Source organism: Phaeoacremonium minimum (assembly GCF_000392275.1).
Source record: "Phaeoacremonium minimum UCRPA7 unplaced genomic scaffold PA7_03_scaffold_4, whole genome shotgun sequence".
Classification (NCBI taxonomy): domain Eukaryota; kingdom Fungi; phylum Ascomycota; class Sordariomycetes; order Togniniales; family Togniniaceae; genus Phaeoacremonium; species Phaeoacremonium minimum.
In genome coordinates this window covers 1-14,733 of record NW_006920911.1, presented here as the reverse complement: position 1 = coordinate 14,733, position 14,733 = coordinate 1, and the positions used below count along the sequence as shown (strand labels likewise).

The following is a 14,733-nucleotide window of genomic DNA, read 5'->3' as shown; positions in this document are numbered from 1 at the left end:
CCCTTACGACTCAGTATATCATTGCATCATGATCTATGCACGAGACTTTTGCGAAGGTAAAGAGAACAGTATGAGACCAACACTCTATGGTAAAGAAATGACCCTTGTTAGACACCGATGCGTCATCATACAGTTGATTTTTATCCATGAGATGAGTTGTCTTCTGACGCCTGGTAATTGGGGAGAGCTATACTGTGGGATTGAGCGAATGATCGAAATGGGGTGCGAACAGCTGTTTGGTAGCTTGGAACTTTTTCAAGGTCACGAAATATAGAAAACTCGTCCTCGGAACTATGAGAATGATGGTCTGATCCTTCGTCTCCTATGTCGAGATTACTAAATGAGACGTTGGCAAAATCAAGACGTTCGATGGATTCCGTATTTGCTAGCGCCGCAGCATTTGAATTCGACTGATGTTCCAAACTTGTGCGGCTTGGTGGACTATCATAGAGCTCGTCGCGCACATGGTCTTCATATGAGGGTAAGATGGCCTCTCCTGGAACCCCATCGTATGATATTCTAGTGGGCGACTCTGTCATGCTACCGTGCCTGTCGAAAGCTATGCTAGGGTAGAGAGTGACGGAGACGGGAAGTGTGGCAAGAAGCTACGACTCAATTAGTATTTAAAAATCGCAAAGAACTGGAAGTTTTCATCACTTACTTCTGAGATATGGCCATCGGGGTTACCTAATTCCACTGATAAAGAAATCTTGTGGCGGACTTTGATGTTCTCGAGGCTCAAGTCTTGGATACAATCGCACAGTTCTCGAGGGAGGTCGAGAGTTTTCCTTATAACCCACCCTTCCTGGCCGCTTTCTTCGATCATATCTTGCCAGAAGTCTTCTCTGGTCACCTGAATATCCCATTTAGAAGACACGCGCTCGATACGATGTTTCTTTCCGCTTGTGTGTATTGAATTTGGAAAATGGCTTTCACGAACTTCGATTAATCTTGCTCTGATGCTTCTGAGTTCAAGCCCCTTTAGCAAAGGAGTGAATCGCATCTTGATAGGTATTGAGCTTCCAAACGCGACGCTTTTCTGCGGGATAACAATAGAATACTCGATCTTATTGGACCAAATATCATCAACGCCAACGGGCTGAGTCAATTCAAGAGCATCTAGGGAAGGTGTATGAATGATTCGAAGGTGTTTGTAAGCATGCAGATCATGCGCCAATTTTCCTCTGTTGATTGTTGCTTTCAGCGCATACGTCACGGATAATTCTTGAATTCCCTCGACGGTCTCGATTGTATTCGAAGGGAGTGTGAATTCAAACGGCCACTCATAGTTTCCGGAAGATAAGAACATAGTCTTCCCTGGAATGCCGACAAATGGTTTCCATCGATGCTCGAGTATCTTTTCTCTTTGGTTCAAAAATCGCGTATCAACGGAACTATGATGGATTTCGTCAGATGCCGTGCACAATTTGACACAAATGGTCATTATAGATGGAAATCCTACAGGTGACGCATTATGCCGACTAATTGAAGGTGTGCATCCTCAATACGCAGTGGTGACTGCAAACAAAGGACAACCACTCCCCGTAAAAGGGGACCCCGATATTCCTGGTCATCATCCCGAATAGTAAGGACCTCATTGTCTGGTCTATTTTTCGCAGAAGTCAGGCTCGGTTTCCGTCAAAATCATGATATGTGAGAGTTCTAACCGGATCTCGAAGAAGCTGCACGAGTGTCGGCCACCGATAGACGAGAAGGGGTGGATTGGTGGTCCATGGGACGGATATGTCGGAGAGCGTGTTGTCATGAGTAGACATATGAGATTTTAATGAGCTCGACGGACGAGTCTACGGGATTGAAACTAGGAAGAGGTAAGGAGGGAAGCTGGTGGGGATCTGACAATGACATACAACTTCGCACTAGCTGACGACTCCAAGGATGCCTGTTTCGATGTTGAAGATGCATGGTAGGAAACTGGTGTCATTAGTGAGCCGCATGCAGCTATAAAAAGGATCATTTTAAGATTCAAGCTTTCATGTGATGCGAGCTAATTGAACCAGAGAGGTCCGAACCGATATCATGGGCCTCAGGGTCCACACCACCTGGTCTAATGATAAGGTTGTATGGAATTGACTGGGGCTCAAATTGAGTGGGGAGTCAACAGTATCATGATATTTTCTACAGTGATAATGCGGCGAAGGCAAACTGACCAGGGTCGAGGGAAACAGCCGAGGTTCGGTCGCTGTACGAGTCCGTTACGCAAGCTCGAAAATTATACCACATCCAGAACAGCCGCCCCAAAGCTTAATCCAGATCCAATCTGAGGCTGACTCAATTGGGTGGCAGATTGGTGTGTGCTGTACAAAAGTTAGAGGTAGAGTACGGGATCAGCCCGATGGCTCCCTTGCGACTTGGGCCAAGAGATCGGAACGCATCCGGCCGCACTGCAGGTGTGCCTTGCGGCCCTTGCCCCTGCTCTACTATTCCAGACAGTGTCAGTGCACACGAACTTGGATCTGTTTGTTGTAAATCAGAGACCGCGAAGCCATATAGGCGACGAATGTTCTGACAGATGAACACATCTAGATAGAAGGCAATCAATCCATACCATACCTGACGCCTCATCACGGTGCGACTGACCAAAGATCACCTGCCTAGATAGCCTCGATGGGCGGTTTTCTGAAGTCACCATACCAAGAGAGAGAAAGCGAGTGCAGGTGACGCGCCTGGACCTGGCACTCCCGTGCGCGGGAATTCGTAACGATTCCTTTCCAGTTGCGAACATCAAAATGCGCCCTAGCACCGGGCATTTGATACGTCTTCGTCTAGGGTTGTCGGCGTTGCAATGGTTTGTCAATGATCCTCAAGACAAACACCAGGAAGCGCCGGGTCAACCTTTCTGCGAGTCGGGCGGGCCCTTTACTTCGCCTTAGTCATGCTGCATCTCGCCCGCACCCACCACGGCATGATCATGACCAGCGCACTGGGTATTTCTTTTGGCCTGGGCTACGTTTCACGTTACTAATCGTCCTCCAGAGCGCAGGACGCTCTCGCATGTCGCCATCAATGGGTTAGCCTGATGACCCCACCATTTGCGTCATATCCGTCTAGATTTCGACATGCATGTTAACCAAATGCTCTGCAACGGGTGCCAATGGATAACTGATTTTATTCAGGAGTATAGACCTATGGGGCCATTGTTCTGCCCGGTATTCCGGGGTGATTGGTCGGCCCTGTAATGCTGGAACATCCCAGAGCGGAATTCTACACCCACCTAAGTACCTTGGTACTGTACTACATCCCCCTCACTTACATAACATCAAATTACGACTTGCATCCATAAATACGGGCCGGCGCTGTGGTTTCTCATCCATCTGAACGCTAGACAATCAACTAAATCGGAGAGATCCAACCTTATCCTAGCACACACACCATCCAAGCCCTTGCAGATACTATAGACCAGCGTCAAGCCAGTCGGAGAGCATGAGTCGACACGTTCTGGTTCTTGGCGGCCACGGCAAGGTCGCCCAACTCCTCACGCCGCTTTTGTTGCAGCGATCATGGACAGTGACCAGTATCATCCGGTCGGAGGAACAGGTTCCAACTGTTCGCAAGCTCGGAGATAACCAGTCAGGACAGCTCAATGTTCTCGTTCGAAGCATAGAAGACGTCAAAGAAGTATCACAAGCCAAGTCGATTCTTGATGAAGTCAAGCCTGACTACATCGTCTGGAGTGCTGGAGCCGGCGGCAAGGGTGGCCCCGAGCGAGTAAGTACTGTGCATGCTACTTCTCGACGAGTCGACATGTCGAGGTATCAGCTATAGGCAGCTAACATATGTTCCTAGACTTTGGCTATAGACCGCGACGCTGCCATTGCTTTCATTCGCGCAGCGGCATCCACACCTTCAATCACCAAATTTTTAAACGTCAGCCACCTTGCGTCCCGGCGCCAGAAGCCATCCTGGTGGGGAGACGCGGCTTGGCAGACTGCGTTGAACACGAACAAGAAGCTTGCGACGTACTACCAGGCTAAAATTGCTGCTGATGAGGTCTTGTATGAGGAAGGGCGCAAACGCAAGGACTTTGCAGCGATCAATCTCCGTCCCGGTACCTTGACGTCTGAGCCGGCAGGCCGGGTAGAGCTCGGACGAACCGCAAACTCGGCTGGAGAGGTAAGCAGAGCAAATGTGGCTGCCGTAGCCGCGCTGCTGTTGGAAGCGGATGGGACGAAGAATTCTTGGTTAGACCTGCTTGACGGTAAGGAAGAGCCGGAGGCGGCGGTGAAACGTGTCGTGAGTGATGGTGTGGACGCTGCCGAAGGCGAACCAGTCTACCAGTCTACAGCATGAACGCCATTACACCACACCCTGTAGTATCAAATGAATAATCAAGACTTCAAAATATAAGTTGCAACGTATCGTACTAATTGTCCTCGGACATGTTGGACCTTATCTGTTTGGAGACTAGCCCATCATCAACATAACTACGGAGGCCGAAATAACAATTGTCTTTAGCATATATTGCAATGGATGAAATGCTCAAAGACCGTTCCGATGGAGCCACCCGCGATTTACAAATCATACACTCAGACTAGCCTCCAAATTCGCTTGCTATGTCCCTTGACGTTCTCTCTCGACAAAGCTAACAAGCCTTCCAACGCCGTGCCCAAAAACAACTCCAGCCGCTTGCGAATATCCCAGGTTACACTCATAAGCGGTCGAATTGCGAGAAGCAGCTGTTGACTTGATCAATAGACATTGTTTTGCTACCAAAAATCGGGTCATGTCTCGACAGACCATCATTGTAGACATTAGGAATTAGACATAAGTGTGGACTTTCGTCAGGAATTGCGGTCCACATCAAACGAATATCTTCCTAAACTGACTCCGAGTATTGTCAGCCCATTCGGCCAATAACATCGTAATATTCACGGACTGAGTGGCCTTTGGACAGGGGTGTGTGCGCATGCAGACAGGGTACCAAATATCCCAATCCCACGTTATACGGACCAATACTCTTATCCTCCTCCACTTGCCGCGAAAATGAGGGGCAGCGCCTTTCTTGAATAGCCTAGCAACACACACTTCTACCTCTGTTCAAAATCTGGGAAAAGAAAGGTTCGCTAGCGTGCCGAAACTCGTGATCATCACTAGCGGTCTGATCAAAGCCGATCATGATCGAGAGCGACGAAGCCGGTAACGCGCAGCCCACCGGCGAGAATACAGCCACAGTTGAAGACACGCCAATCGAACCGACTACTGGTCTTGTCGACGAAGATGAGTTCGAACTGACAGAGCAGTGGGACAACAGTTCTTCCGCCTCAACGTCCATTACCTCGAGCATCTATAGACACTCGTATGAGAATGGGCGACGCTTCCACAGCTACAAGTATGGAAGATATCCGCTGCCAAATGATGATATCGAGCAAAATCGTGAGGATATCAAGCACGCCATGATGCTCGAAGTGACGGATGGCAAATTGTACTACGCACCACTAAGCCCTCATGCACAAAAGATCATAGATATAGGTACTGGGACAGGGATTTGGGCTATTGAAGGTATGCTTGCTTCACTTGAATCAGAAATGTGTCAGTGACAGTTCTGTTGTTAAGCGGCTTACACTGCTCGCACGTTGTGCAAATTTAGTTGCAGATCAAATTCCTAGTGCAGAGGTTTTAGGTACTGACCTGTCACCTATTCAACCATCATGGGTGCCGCCGAATTGCCGATTCATTGTCGATGACGCAGAAGATGAGTGGCTAAATGGTGACGATTTTGATATGGTTCACATGCGCACCATGGCATCAGTGGTGAAAGATGTTCCGAAGGTGTTAAGCTATGCATATAAGTAATGTCTTCTCCATCGCCTTAGCCCCTCATCACAGATCCCATGAACATAGCCTATAGAGACACGTCCTCTGAGTTCCCGTATTGGAAAATATATTAACCATGTTGCCTCAGAGCCCTCAAGCCCGGCGGCTGGATTGAGCTACAAGAACTTCAAGCCTTCTCGTTCTGCGATGACGGGACGATGCCGGACGATGACGATGTACTACGATTCTATCAGCTTACATACAAGGCGCTTGGCAAATTCGGAATGGATTTAGACATGCCGAAGAAACTAAGGCCACTGTTAGAAGCCGCCGGGTTTTCAAACATTCAATGTGTGGTCAAAAAGGTGCCAGTAGGACCTTGGGCACAGGATCGCAACTTACGCGTCGCCGGGCTGTATTTAAGGGAGGCCATCACCGATCTCATCCCTGCTATGACAGGTAAGCCTTTTCAAACACTAGGCATGAGCGCAATCGAATGCGAGATGCTAGCTATGGGCGCAAGGAAAGGTTTAAAAGACCTGACACGGCATCGTTATCTCAACTTTTACTTTTGGACGGCACAGAGGCCTGAATGAAAACGATCAAACCGAAACGGCAGAATTTCCAATATTTAGCTATGAGCAATACACCAATATGGGCCTCACAACATGTGATGGCGTTAGAAGAATAATACTGTATTTATGGGCTGCTGTACATATACAACTTGTGTCAATTGGTCAGACACTCATCCTCTATGACGAAACTATCCAGTCCACACTACCCGAGTAAGCTATGTAACTGTCTTCGCGGCTTGCGATTCTGATTTTTATGACATCAGTATCGACATCGCTCAGATCGATAGTAGATGAGAATGTGTAATTTGTTGAGGATGGTAATGATGTCCACTCTTCACTATCCGGGAGAGCCCACTGTGCAAAACTCTCTACCGTGATCCAGAATGACCAGGAGATAGTCGGTGAAGTTCCGCCCGCTATGGTGAAATTTCGAAAGGAAGGTCCTTGAGGGTCGATAGTTAGGTTAGTCTCGATGGAAACTGCCGCAAATCCGCTTGCAGAAATCTCGACAGTCCAACTATTGTCATCAGTTTTAGATGCGATACCAGCGAATGGTGTGATGTGTCCCCAAGTGGCGACCCTAAAGGGAATCAATGACCGTGGATCCATTTTGATTGTAGCAGTTTTAGCTCCAGCCAACTCATTTAGCAATATGACAAAAAGCTTGGTGCCATCTGTAGACTTTGCCGTAATGTAATCAATCTCTGGGTCGCTGACGTTGAGCAAACTTCTTGGTTGCCACAAATCAGCTTTCTGACCGTAGATTGTTCCACTTTCAAAGCCATACGGTACATGACTTCCGACTTTTGCAGTGATGAACCCGTGGGGGAAGCTGATCTGCCCACCACTTAGCATATGTGCGCTCGAGAGCAAATAATCTGACACCCAGCCGATGTGCCACCATCCGTGCCACGGGTAACGAGAGCCAGCAGTGTTAGTCTGATACCAATAATAGCTTGGAATACTGCTCGATGGGTCTACAAATGCATCACGGCCACGGGCCGCGAATCGTGCAAGTTTTAGGAAGAAGGCATCTCCTGTAGCCTCATAAATTCTCATGAAGCACCCTGCATGGCTACTGATTGTGATTGGACCTCGTTCTCCCGCGGTGCCCTTGTAGCCAGCATGCTCGTAATTCAAGGCAACCTGACTCAGCTGCCATGCCTGAAGAAGCTCGGTACCACGGGACTTGGTGCTGTCATCTACAACCGGGTGATTGAAGATGTGCAGAGTGTAGAACTTGGCAGCTAGCACTGCTGCATCAAGATAGAAAGAGTTCCCCGTCAATTCGTAGAGATCCAAAAGAGCTTGCGCCGAAAAGATAGTTGCAAAGTCAGGATATAGATAAGCATCGTCGCACACACCAAGCCAGCGGCCTGTTTCAAGAACATTCTTAACGAACCATTTGGCACCAGCTTCAGCGGCGTTCAGGTATTTGAGGTCTTTCAGAATCCGGTAGGCGGGAATGAATCCGTACCATGTTGCGCGATTGTCTGTCAGATAAGAGTATTTGATCGTACTTGGATTCGACTTAATGTATCCGATATCAAAGCTACCGTCCGACTTTTGCCAGCTTAGTAACTTTTCGGCCGCAAGTGTGAACCTCGATATCATTTGAGCATCTGTATTGTTGAACAATACAATATTTCCCACATCCGAGAGAATATAAAACGTTGTGAAGATGGGTGATACGTAATCTTCTGAGTTGACAGATCCCCAGATAAGTTCACTAACGAACTGCCCATTCTTGTAATATTCCCCAATTGCAGCGCCATTGAACACCCCGCCAGTCGTGTCCTGCTGGCCCAGCTTGAAATTTCGAGCATAAGGTAGTCTCTCGGCCAACATCAACGGATCTCCCGTTAGCCGCTGCGTCATCCACATCGCAGCGACATCTGATAGTTTGCCAGATTCGGCTCCCATTGTGAGATTGTTATATGTCCAAATGTTCCACTTTGAAGCCGGTGTGATGACAAAATCATGAATACGATTCAGGCGTTCGCGGAGCGATACTAGATCTCTCGCTCTGTCTCCGTAGTTGTCTATTGAGTAGACCTCTTCATGTACAAATTTATTTATCTCATACCAGGTATCAGGCTCTTCCGAAAGAACATATAAGAAGCGAGCTTCGATGCCACTATCCACAGATAGTTGAGAGTGAGCTTGGCCAAGGACTGGATAGTATGCGGTTGGTGCCAATGAACCGTTCCGGCTACGTAGGCTCAATCCAACGTTCCACTGGGTCTGAGTGCCGATGCTACTTATTGCGTAAGGATCTCTGGCCATCGATGGATGAGGTATGACAGCGAATATCGATTTTGTCTTTGAGTCTGATAATATCGAAACCAGACTGGTCGTGCTTGCCTCAACAGAGACCAGTGGAACCACAGGAACTCCTTGCACATACGTGTACGCGTGTGTCATGTCAGATTCCAATACATTAGACGACCAGTAACCTGGCACAACCCCCCATCCAAGATCTTCATCAGCAATGGAAACCAGACGAGGGCTCTCAATAGAGTACCAGCCGGCAGCTGTAGGTTTCCAGGTGGTGTTGACTGTGATGATATCTCTAGTATGGTTGGTGTCAATCCACCAACTTGCTATGAAAGTGCCATTCACCAGTTTGTTGACTGTGGTGACCGCTCCGTTACTGTAAGTCACGTTCTTAGGTAGAAACTCCGTAAATGTGCCTAACTGGCCGAGTTGAACTAGGGAAGTGCTTTGTGATGCGGTAGTATAGTTTGCGACCAGTCCGTATTGCCCTCCTACTGAAGACTTGACCACCCACTCATCATTTGCATCTTTGGCCTGAATTTGCGCAAGCCAGCCTTCGGAGTGCTGCGTCCATAACATGCGTAGATTACGCCCAGTGATGGACACGGTGCGAGGTACGCATACTCCCGTGACAACGTAAAAAATAGCGAATAACGTCCAGAATTGAATCATGTTCCGTTTCTTAAGCAACATACCTGTATAATCACTTTCCAGGCAGCGTGATCGATGTGATCAGGTATTAATACTTACCCAACCCATTTTAATTGTGCACAGACACTGACATTTTTTTCCCCGCAAAATCTACATGTTCCCCAGAAATACGAAGCTTCGTACCTGACAGCTGGAACCCAACACGGCATGAAAGGTGTTCTCGTTGTCAAACTGTCAGGTAAATGCCTGATTTCGAAGAGTGAGCCAGGATCAAGCATGTTCCATGAATTTAAAATGCGAATCATTTTATGACTTCAATAGACTAGTTGGTCAATAGTCTGGGAATTTCGATGCGGAGGCGCCGCAAAGAGACCCTAAAATGTAAGATTCGAGGTGTATAAACATCGGCAGTTCCGCTCCAACGGCAGCTCCGTCGTACTCCATGAATGATGGTTGGGGAGTCACTACGATCAATTGGCCACCTGGAGATCTAATGGCAACCAATTTTATATGACTGTGTCACAAATGAGATATAAGCCATGATTGCACTACCAGCGTCGTTTTTGCTCTGTGACAAACTGAAATGAGAATGAGAGCGGAGATTGTAATAGCTGAAAGGCTTGACACATATTCGGGCAGAGATATTAAGCCAGCAAAAAGATCGATAGTCTAGCAGTCTACGCTATCGAAAGGTTTTGATAATTTATCTTAGACTTGGCCACTATGAAAAGAAGAATGCGATTGCAAGATGCCGAGGTCGTAGTCCGCTCATAAACCCAATTGCAAGGCCATGTGCTTTGTTTCACGCAGGGAGTCCGAATAGGTGCGCGATTATGTGTTGCAATAATTATTATTCTCGTCTTTGACAAGCCTAGACCTTGCGATCAATGACAAATGAAGACTACGTATTTACAAGTGCAACATAGTAATTACATATACCGAAGCCCCTTAGCTTGCATAGCGAAGCAATTCGCTTCCTCATCATCCCCCGAAATATTCATGGCCAAGGTTTAAAACAATCCTGACCTTAGTAAAGAGGATGAGTGTCATCTAGTCTGTGCCAAACTTCTATTTGATAGCTCCAAAACGCAATGAAATGTGAGCGAGGCATTGGTATGCCATACTGTGGATAGTGAATCCAGGCGAGAAATCTAAAGTCCCCTGGTGCTCTACTGAAATAGTGAACTAGTTTTCTATGACCTGATCGGCCGCTGAGTGTATAGTGAGTTTGAATTATCATACAATGGGGTCTGCTCGTCGCTTGCGCTTCGAGCATGGAGATAGTCATGCGGGACACAGCTTGCCATTCTGCGTCGGTAAGCCGTCGACCTGGCCACTAATTGCCCAATTCTCGCTACCGACCGCTGTAGGAGCATAGAACAGGCCCCAGGGGTCGACAGCCTTCTTGTACTGATACAGGCGGTTATAATTCGTGCCGTAGAAAGCTTGTTGGAAATTTGGCTCGAGGATATCGGCCTCGGACATGTAAGCACCAGCACCGGGGCTCACGTCACGCCACGTTTGCATCCAGTCGTTGGTCAGCTTCTTAGAAGCAGTGGCGATTGTAGCAACATCAGCATCTTCGTCCCACATGATAGCTTGGATAGCATGTAGAACGGTCTGACGCCACGCAGGGTTAACGGCGTTATTGGGATACCCAGATTTGGGCGCTGCGGCGATATTGAATGCCAGCATCGTGGCACCATCCTGGACAGTTGACTTGATAGCATCAAAGGTTGTGTCAAGAATTGTTGCATTGGCCCAGTTAGACTTAGGGAACAAGCGAGATGCCGTTTTCAGGGTAGTGGCACCGACACTCTCCAGGGGGAAGTGGTTCCACCAAGCATCGTAGAACTTGTCATAAGAGTAGTAGACGGGGGAAACAACAATACCCAGAGCCGTAAGTCGATTAAGCAGGGGCGTCTGAAGGGCAGTGAGGGAAGCTTGTGTATGGTTCGGCGCGAAGAATGGAGCCATGCCGAAGAGATACTGGTCACCACCCAGATTGATGAGTTGGAAGTACTCATAGCATCCCGCGTCTGTGTAAGTGACCATGTAGTCGAAATAGGCCCTAACACCTTCCCAGAACACGTCCGCGGTTACGGCACCGCCTGTCATGAAGCTCCACGTAGAAACAGCTACGGGGATCTTAGGGTAGACCTTAACTGTGATAGAGGTAACCACACCGAAAGTGCCTGGGAGGAGTCAGTGAACATTTCAGCATTCATTGACGCGGAAGGACTTACTGCCACCCCCGCCACGTAGAGCCCAAAAGAGATCCGGGTTGGATGTATCACTGGCAGTAACAAAGGCGCCGCTTGGTAGAACCACCTCCATAGAGAGAAGATGATCAGCAGCCATGCCGTAGATACTGGACAGTGGCGAATGACCACCACCAAGCATGTACCCACCAGCTACACCGACTGTCTATTACAAGCGGGTAACTTGATTAGCAATGTTTAATGTGACGTGATATTAGAAATTCTGGGAATACAACTCACTCGTCCTTCGCCACCAACAGCGGTCACTCCGTACTGGTCGGCAGCTTGATAGAGTTCGAAGGCTTGAACTCCAGTACCAAGTTTCATTGCAGGACCTTTATAAGATCCTTGGGTGTAAGAGCTTAGGTATTTGATCGACTTGAGCTTATGGGTCCAGATTGACAGAGCCCCAGCACCTGCCGACTTGCCATTGAAGTCGTGGCCAGTGTTCTTGACGACTAAACGGAGGTTTGCATTGCGAGCAAAGTTGATGGCTAGCTGGATCTGGGCAACATTCGTGACGGCAACAGCATACGAGGGATAGCCACCCAATGTGCAGACATCGGAGGGATCATCTGTAGGCATGCAGGTCCGTCCCTGATAAAGCGGCCACATGACTGAGGTAGGATCCTCGGCACTATGATGGTCAATGGACCGCAGGACACGTACGCACATGCCGCGCGAAAGATGTTCATGAGAACTTACTGCATTTGAGAGTTGTTGCTCCAGTTGTTAGTGATATAACTGCACTCAGCAGCATTCCTGACCTTGGGCCATCCCGAATAGCAGGGAGCCGCGAGTGGTGTGGTCTTGATGAGAGCACCGCCCAGTAGCAGATCAAATACAGTCCATATCAGATCAGACGGCCATGCCTTATCTCCAGGGAAGACTTTGCAAGCAGCTGATGCTCGCTTGGCAACGGCGTCATCTGTGCTGCCGAAGTCGAACATGTCAACGCCCGTCAGGTTCAGTGCCGTGAGATTAGTCAACACATCCGGCGTGAGCTGGACGGCCTCGTCCGGAAAATACGGCACGGTGGCATTGCTGCTGGCGACCGAAACTGTATCTGCGGCTGGAGCTACAGTTGACACATTGGCGTCTGTCGGTAGCACGTAAGCAGCTTTTCGCTTATGCGTGGAAGTAGTTGTGGCTCAGAAGTGATCACAAGCAGGGGAGGGTGGTGTCATGTGAGATGCAGCACATGTGTGGCGCATACATACCTATGGTGGTGTTGTCAACGGTTAAGGTCTGCGAAGCCACCAGAGGCGCTGTCGCCGCCAAGACTATGGCAGCTCGTCGCACGAGGGAAGACATTGTCGATCACAGCTCCTGGACTCAAGGTTCACTTGGGTTAGTGAAGGCAAGTGAAGGGCGGCTGGAGGTAAAGGAGGGTGACTCGATCATTGCGAAGCGGCTCGCAGGCTCAAATATATTACCGACCGCGAATTTACCGGCATGGTGCAGGGAAATTGCTGCATCATTGCCACGAGGCGAGGCTCAGCAACCCTAGCGAGCCTAGCTGATGGAATCGAACGAGACAGCCACCAGGAACCGAGAATAAGGGACGGATTCAAGCAGAACCCTGACCACACGTGGGACCGCAATCAATAAACGCTGCGCCCTAATCCACAATGCAGAGTTGGAGCGGCTTTTGAAGCTTCAATGGGCAGCCGCTGCCAGGAACTATCGAATGCCTACTTCCAAGGGTATAGACACGGATTCAAAAGAGTCTAGGTTAAGAGCGACCTATCAAGATTCCTAGCATGATGATTCCCTATATCAGTCCGTTGAAAATGGATAGTTGGGGGCACTTCTGGCCAATGTTACGAAATGGGACATGGACCGAGAGGCGAAATGAAGGATTTTAGGTCGTATGCAAAAAAGCGACAGTCATCGAGAGGTTCGCTTGCCCCTTGGACGTACTAGGTTAGTCTGGGCAAGAGACTCCTTTCATGCAGGTACATACTGTACGCAATGCCCATCACGGGAGGGCACGGCAGAGGTGGGGGAAATCTGTGTACTCCGGCCGGGTGGGCTTGGAGTAGTCGAGGGAGTTCAACTGTACTTAATCTACCAGGCTTAGCGAGCAGCGTCAGCCCATAGTCAAGCACAAACTGAACAATATCCCGTGAATCGCCGTAACATAGCAACGGAACATTAACCGTAGTTCTAGAAGAGTTTAAGCGGACATGGAAGGAGCGCTCTTGGACCGGAAAACGGCATCGAGAGTCAAGTGGTATTTTGACATTGTGTTGCGTAAACCATATCTTGTCTAAACTTCTTCTAGCAAGGGGTGCTGTAACGTTGAATGCAATGTTTGCAGGGGATAGTCCCTTCTCTAACCAGGCGATTGCTCCTGTTCAGGCTTAGCTACTTGTGCGTCTTCGCGGCGCAGATTCGTGCTATTGCTCTACGCATATTCCAGTGGTGAAATGAAACTACGGTCGATTATTCCGAGGCATATTTCCTACACAAGACCAGACTAAAAGGCCTAGGTCGAGTAGGTCAGCTTCTTGGCGTCTTCTTCCGGGCCCGCGGCAGCACGAATATCCAATTGCAACCTTAGCCGGTTAAATAGATTCAGCTGCCCTGTTTGAACTGTGCGCTATTTAGACGAAGCCAGGGGCCTAGTCGGTACTACCCTAGAGTAGATAGCACGGACATGATCACCACGACCGGCCCGTTAGGAACCCTCGTAGGGGATTAATCGGTTCCTCGAGAACTGACTGACTTGCATGTGCAGGTGCTTGGCTTTTTCCGGCTCTGTTGCGAACTCCCCGGAGGACGCGCTTAATGGGGAACAACACCGCCGACACACAGATGCTCTCATCTGGACATACTTTCTTGATGCGTTTTCGCCTTACTATCAGCGTCCATGGTCGAACCAGATGTAGGAGGCTGGTTGATCTCGTTCTAGTTTAGGCGTTGCTCAGCTTGTTTGACAGCCAAAGTCCCTTTAACGCTTTTCCAACGGGCGAGGGGAAGCGGGTACACCCCGCGACCCGTTCATTCCGCGAGGGCCGACCCTTGCACCATTGGAGTGGTCTGGTCTTGTTTCGTCCGTGCCTCTTGGGGTTGCATCGCTCGATTTTGTACTGTACACCTCCGCCGGGGTAATATTTGTTAATTTTGAGTGAGAATTGTGACTTTTCAGACAAGGGAGTTGCTACTTTTGCCAAGACCAGCGGGGCTATAGA

General features: G+C 48.9%; 2 protein-coding genes across 2 annotated transcripts; one reads left to right on the top strand and one right to left on the bottom strand.

The window, feature by feature from the left end:
• Positions 1–3,441: 3,441 nt before the first annotated feature.
• UCRPA7_96 (putative nad dependent epimerase dehydratase protein) lies at positions 3,442–4,308 on the top strand (the record flags this gene model as incomplete). The annotated part of the gene is made up of 2 exons (XM_007912694.1): positions 3,442–3,726; positions 3,805–4,308. The coding sequence occupies 2 exons, from the start codon at positions 3,442–3,444 to the stop codon at positions 4,306–4,308; spliced, it is 789 nt and encodes a 262-aa protein (XP_007910885.1).
• Positions 4,309–10,559: 6,251 nt separating this feature from the next.
• UCRPA7_95 (putative fad binding domain protein) lies at positions 10,560–12,850 on the bottom strand (the record flags this gene model as incomplete). The annotated part of the gene is made up of 5 exons (XM_007912696.1): positions 10,560–11,470; positions 11,522–11,702; positions 11,777–12,173; positions 12,242–12,635; positions 12,757–12,850. 5 exons carry the CDS (start codon positions 12,848–12,850, stop codon positions 10,560–10,562), a joined length of 1,977 nt encoding a protein of 658 aa, XP_007910887.1.
• Between the last annotated feature and the right edge of the window lie 1,883 nt (positions 12,851–14,733).